Source organism: Entamoeba invadens (genome assembly GCF_000330505.1).
Source record: "Entamoeba invadens IP1 unplaced genomic scaffold scaff_1105074725111, whole genome shotgun sequence".
In the NCBI taxonomy this organism is placed as follows: Eukaryota; Evosea; order Mastigamoebida; family Endamoebidae; genus Entamoeba; species Entamoeba invadens.
The window spans coordinates 113617-120582 of record NW_004443550.1 but is presented as its reverse complement, the minus strand read 5'-3'; the positions used below and the strand labels follow the sequence as shown (position 1 = coordinate 120582).

General features: G+C 30.4%; 2 protein-coding genes across 2 annotated transcripts; both read left to right on the top strand.

Moving 5' to 3' along the window:
* Nucleotides 1-1734: 1734 nt before the first annotated feature.
* On the top strand, nucleotides 1735-2364 carry EIN_291620 (hypothetical protein; the record flags this gene model as incomplete). The annotated part of the gene is made up of 1 exon (XM_004258766.1): nucleotides 1735-2364. One exon carries the CDS (start codon nucleotides 1735-1737, stop codon nucleotides 2362-2364), a length of 630 nt encoding a protein of 209 aa, XP_004258814.1.
* Nucleotides 2365-2787: 423 nt separating this feature from the next.
* EIN_291610 (hypothetical protein) lies at nucleotides 2788-5856 on the top strand (the record flags this gene model as incomplete). The annotated part of the gene is made up of 1 exon (XM_004258765.1): nucleotides 2788-5856. The coding sequence occupies one exon, from the start codon at nucleotides 2788-2790 to the stop codon at nucleotides 5854-5856; it is 3069 nt and encodes a 1022-aa protein (XP_004258813.1).
* Nucleotides 5857-6966: the final 1110 nt, after the last annotated feature.

The following is a 6966-nucleotide window of genomic DNA, read 5'->3' as shown; positions in this document are numbered from 1 at the left end:
AGAAGTCATAATCAATAACCAAGATATAAAAATAATAAAGATTATTATTTAAAACATATAGACAAAAAAATGTTCAAACATGATTGTTATTTTTAATTATGTGTTCAATTTTTTATATTAATAATTTAATTAGTTATTATACAAATAATTAAAAACGTCTAAACTGATAAATTATCAAAAAATTTTATCAAACAATTTGAATCATACAATATTGTAAACGTATGAAGCAAAACTTCACCTAACTAATTTATTTAATTTAAATTATAATTGTTTATATTATAAACAAATCATATTTATTTTAAAAGTAATAATAATTTATTTGAAATATATTATTTTATTAATCAATTATTATTTTCTTAAATTTTGAATTAGGAACGTTTAAGGTGCTAACGGACGTTTTTAATTGTATAATTTACTTTCAAAAATATTTTTTTTAATCGTTGTTTTTAATGAATTGACTAAATGATTGTTTTCGATTTTCTGAATTTTAAATAAAGAATCACACAGTTAAAATAAATTAAAAATATTACTATATTAACAATTACAGTAGGGGGAGTGAGGGGCTTGACCTATTGTTTTATTATATTTTTTACTATACAGAGTTTTCCCGGTTCTATTTAAAAAATAACAAAAACTATAAATAATATAAAACAAAATGTCAAAGAAAAAGATCCTTAGCTTATCCAAAATGAAGTACAACGCTTGTTTGATAAGGAAAGATCAACAATCTTCAAGTGAAATAAAAAAGATTAAAAAGCTCATTTTCATAATTGAAAATGACCAAGACTTAATTGAAGAGCTTCAACTATCTTTTTCTATGACAGCACAAATACAACTTCTTTATTCAAAAACACATTTTCCTTTAGCAATAATAGGTAAGTTGTTTAATATCACGAAGCAGGCAGTATCACTACATCTTGATAAAGAAAAAGATGTGATACCAGATTGGCATGTTAGAATAATAACCGGAGAGATGGAAGATATGATAAAACAATTGATACTATTGTGCAATGAAAAGAAAATTGCAATAACAAATTCACTTATTATATCGTTGTGTCAAAAAGTTGATCCATTATTCACAATCACAGCAAGTGGTCTACGGAAACACATGGAAACCAAACATGGTTGTAAAAAAATAAAAGCTGTTCCGGATGAGTTGGAAAGAATTCAAATAGATTATATGAATGTTTTCAACAACTACAAAGAGCTTAGCAACTTCAATAATACACCAGCTTGTCTATTTTTCAATGTTGACGAAGTTAGCTTTTCTGACTGGATGGACAAATACAATCTATATGTGTATGTTTCAAATGACACTTACACCAAATTAAAAACCCAAGAAACACCGAAGCTGGGCGTTTCACATTCTTGTGAGCGTAGTACTTGTGTGGCTTGTATTTCACTTGAGGGATGTTTCATTGCTCCTGCTATTGTACTACCCAACAAAAAGTACATATCCGATTTGGAAGCAGAATTTCCGGAGTGGACTTTTTACCATTCCAAGAGTGGTTTTATTACAGGCGCTATTTTCCAGCAGTGGATTGTGAATCATCTAATTCCCCACATCGAATCAATCAGATTAATAAGGTGTCTAGTCAGTGAAAGAGCTGTAGTCACCATGGACAACTTCAGTGGCCATTTGAATGAGCAGATGATACAATTTGCCCAAGACCACAATGTTGTTTTCCATTATTATGTCCCTCACACAAGTCACCTTGTCCAACCACTTGACTTATGTTTTTTGGAGTTGCCAAACAAGCCATCAGTTCACATGGTTCTTTGACAATTGAAGGAAGAGCAATTGACACCAATTCCACAGTCACTGAAGACGGAGAAGTTCAAAGTGGATTGATTTCTTGGATGAGAGAACTTAGTGAGAGTGATTGCAGATTACGACAAGCTCTGAGAGAAGAAGGAGATCATAGAGAGCAAACTGGTGTGCCCATAACTTGTCATGCAAAAGTGTTGGGAGCAATGGAGAGCAAAGCAACTAAAAACATTATAGTTGCATCGTTTAAGCGTTCTGGTGTTGTTGGAGTCAATATTGGCAAGATCAAAAGAATGTTCGTTTCTATAAAAGAGGCTTCCAGATTGTTACAGGAAGCCAATGGTGTTTATACCAGCGAACAATTGGAATCGTTTGTTCTTCCGCCTACATCGACATATTTGGTCAAGATGGCAGAAGAGAGTTTATCTTGGAATATACAAGAGTTAAACCAACATCGAGAGCCTTTACAAACAACAATATTGCCACCTATTGTTGATCCAAATGAGAAAAAATTCCCAAACACCCAAGTCAATCCGAATATAATTTCGAGTTCTGACTTTATGCTAAGGATGAACAGATACTTTTATGGTTTATAAACTATAATTTATAAGTCAAGGTTGTGTTTTTAAATAGAACATTAAAAATAGTTTTTATTTAAATATAGTAAATAAACCATTAAAAGTATAGGTCAAGCCCCTCACTCCCCCTACTGTATGTTTTATGTTTTATTTTTAAAAAATAACAAGTTGATAAAATAATTAAATTCATTATTTTCAAAAAGCATCGAAAGAGGCATTGAAAGAGGAACAACATATACAATGTTAAAGGGGTTAAAATACAATAATTCATTTTCTTAAAAATTCCTCACATCGTTAAAACTTTTATTTTTGAAAACAAGTTTTTCCGACTTTTTAAAAGTTGTTTTTATACTTTTAAATGTTAAACATTTTCGTGTTTTAAATGCAAACCCATTTATAGATTTTTAGCAAATAAAAGGAACGCGATGAAAATTTTATTCAATGATTTATTTTCTTCTCCTGTTAGTATCAACTTATGCATTTGATCAGTGTTATATCAAAGAGACTACTCGCAACTGTTTTAAATATTACGACCAAATCGGAAACTTTACATGTGATCCCAATTTGGTTATAACTGAATCTGGGTATTTGTGTGAAAAAGCATTTAAAGGTCGAACTGTTTTTACTTCGGTTGTTTTGGAACAAATTACTTCTGTTGACGATTATGCATTTGAAGGATGTTCCAATCTTGAAACCTTCACGTTTAAAATGTCTGAAAGTAGTTCATCATGGGATTATATTGGAAAGTCTGCATTTGTTGGAACCAAGTTGAAATCCATCAATTTGAATAATATTTACCTAATCGATGAAAGTGCTTTTGCTGGGCTTACTTCTCTCCAACAAATCACATTTTATAAATATTTTCCTTCTATAATTAGAAAGAATGCTTTTAGAAACAGCGGACTTCAATCAATTGGATATTCAGAAGACGTTTCTTATATTTATAGAGATCTTTCAATAGTTGATGAATACGCTTTCAGTGGTACTCAATTGGAGACTTTTACACTTTATGAAAACTCGAATATGTACATCGGAAAGGGTGCATTTTCTAATATGACCAATCTTAAGCACTTTAACATGAGTGGGTGCCCTACCATATCCGAAGAAATGTTTGCTGGAGACGTCTTACTCGTAAGAATATCGTTTTCAGAAAATGTTATTCGATTAAAGAAAAACGCATTGAAAGATTGTGTAAAATTGACTAAGCTTCATCTAGGTAATGTTATCACTTTCCAAGATAATTTGCAGTATATTACCGAACTGTTTTATCATGGTGTAAACGCTCCTTCGGGTGTTTTAGGAGAAATCAATTTAAATTCTGCCATAAAAGTATATGTCAGTAAAAATTACGCCGCGGCAGATCTCAAATTTTTAACTTTGACTGCAACAAAATTGAGTTGTAATAAAGACCAAAAATATGATTTCAATACAAGTACTTGTGTTGCTTGTGAAAATAATTATGTCACTTATGATGGATGTAGTGATGAGTGCACTATAAATAGTTATCTTTGTAGTTGGAAAGATGAAACATGTTTAGACTATTTCTGTAGTGGTTATGCTTGTAATAGATGCACAGAAGCTGGTAAAAAGGTGTTTGATTATTCCAGTAAAACATGTACTGATATTTGCAACACAGTGAATGGATATTATTTACTTGGTGACGGCAGAACTTGCAAAAACTGTAATATTTTAAATTGTTTGAAATGTGCAGAAAAGGAAATAATGGATCCAAACACAAATTTTTCGTACAGCAGCACCAAGTGTACAATGTGTATGCCTCCTAATATTGTGACAACGAGTGGTTCTTGTGCATCATCTTGTGATGTTCAAAATAGTTATGCTTATTATGTTGATATTAATGGGCAACAGGTTTGCCAAAAATGTAGTGATATTTTGACAAATTGCAAAAAATGCACTTCAAACAATACTTGTTTAGAATGTAGTGCTTCTTCTTATTTATTGGAAGAAACCAATGAATGTGTTTCTAATTGTCCATTAAACTATGGTAAAGACAGTGAATACAAAAAATGTGTGAAATGCACTCCAAATTGTGAGAATTGTGATGCACAAAGTTCAAATGGAGAAACTCAAATGTGTAAAACATGCGAACTTGGTTACTATTTAGTTTCTGACACTAATGAATGTGTTGCAAGTTGTGCTGATTATTACTACCCAATTGAAGGCTCAGACACTGAACCGAAAAAGTGTATACAATGTGAACGAAATTGCGTTTCATGTTCAGGAAGTCAAGGTGAATTCTGTTCAAAATGTGAATTAAATTACTTTTTATATGATGAAGAAACACCACAAGGATGTCAAGACCAATGTTATGATGGGTATTATGAAACTAATGAAAATGAAATAGCCAAATGTAAGAAATGTTCTGTTATCGAAAATTGTGTAACATGCGAATCAGAAACGAAATGCACCAAATGTGGAAATAACCAATATGTACAAGAAGATGGTTCATGTGGAGATACTTGTCCAGAAAAATATAGAAAGGGTGATGGGATTTGCGAAGAATGTCCACCACTATGTAGGGATTGTCAAGCATCGGGTAAAACCAAGTGCGATGTTTGTGAATTAAACGCTTTTTATCTTGATAACAAAACATGTTCAAAATCATGTGAAGAAGGATACATGGAAATGAAAGACACAACTCCAAATTGGACATGCAAGAAGTGTGATGATAATAACTGTAAAACATGTGAAATATCCACAAAGGAGACGTGCGTTGAATGCAAAGAGAATTTCTATTACAATGGAGATTCAAAGAAATGTGAAAGTGGCTGCGACTTGACCACGCATTTTGTGAACATTTCAGAAAAACTGCAAATGTGCTCAATGTGCAACAAAGCATTCTCAAATTGCCAAAGTTGCACATCACAACAATGCACAAAATGTGAAACCAAATATTACACCCAACCAGATACACCACATACATGCGAAAGAGATTGTCCAGATGCTTATTATAAAGGAGATGGCGTTTGTACAAAATGCACCGATAACTGTTTGAGTTGTGATGAGTATTTCTGTCACAGTTGTGAAAAAAAATACGTACTCAGCAACGGCGATTTAACATGCGAACGTTGTCAAGATAAAAGTTGTTTAAAATGCAGCCAAGGAAAAGAAAAGTGTGATAAATGCGAATCTCCTAAATTAATGGGAAAAGATTTAACTTGTGTTGATACATGTGAAAGTGGGTATTACAGTATTAATGATGAATATTGTGAAATGTGTCAAGATCAGAATTGTGCAGTTTGTGATAGATTTGAATGCAAGGAGTGTGCATTGGGAAGTTTTATGTCAAGTGGATACTGCAGATCATCATGTCCTGACGGATATTACGAAAATATAAAAGTCTGTAGTGAATGTACCAAAATGGCATCTGAATATGGTGCGTGCAAACAAGGAGACTTGGAATGTATTGGGTGCTCATTGGGAAATAATAGTGCTATTAGTACATCAATGTTGTTTGCATTACTCTGTATGGCAATGTTATTGTTTTGAAAAAAAAAATCGAATAATTGATTTATTTTTTAAAATGAAGTTATTCAAAAAACTTTTTTATCTTTGTTTTAATTTTAGAATTCAAATTATTTTTATAAATAAATTTTTATAATCAACACAGTAAATATTCGATGATAGTCCAGTCTATGTTCCAGTCTTATTCAATAATGTCAAATAATAAAAACTTGAATAATTAACAAAAAATACCACATTTTGTTTTTTGTCTCAACATTAATCCAAATTATATTTTCACCCAAAAAATATTTTTGCCATTTTATAAAAACTTTTGTAATTTATAATATAAAAAACAAATGCCTTATTTTACTAGTGTTTATTAAAACACAAAACGTCCGTTATAGAATCAAAATATTGATAGACAACATAAATAGCATTCAAACCGAACATATGAAGAGCAATATGACAACTCTTGGTTTTCAAAATAAACACTTGTTGTTTTATAACAATTTAACGCTCCAACGACACATTAATCAACTTTATTTGGGGGTTAGATGAAAAACTCATTTGCTTTTAAATTAATTTTAAAACTTATTTGTTTTTTTTAACTTAATGACAATTTGGTTTATGTATTACCATTTTAAGGTTTTGGACAAAAAAATATTAAAAATAGCAAAAAAAGCAGTTGTTTTTTAATTTTTTTCAATATTCAAATAACAATAAAATGTTAAAAATGTTTTGTTCATAATAAAATGAAATTTCAATTATTTTAATATAAATAGATTTTTTTTGTCAACCCAACCAATTTGTCTGTTCCATGCCAATAAACACACCAAACGTTTTCTATGATATTTTAACTGGTAGTTTTTTATACTTGATTTTTCATTTTTTTGATTCATTTAAATATGAATAATAATTAAAAATAATATTGAAATAGATTGGACATGGAAATAAAATTATCCCTTTCTGTTTTTTCCTTTAATATATTCATTGTTTTTCCACTACAGTCATGCGAAAAAGCTGTCGCGTTTGGAAAAACCTGTCTTGAAAAAATATTTTATAGTAAATTTATAATTACTTACTATACAGTATAGCTTCTATTCGATTTATTTGCAGGGTCATTTCACAAAAATCGAATAAAAATATTCGGCATTT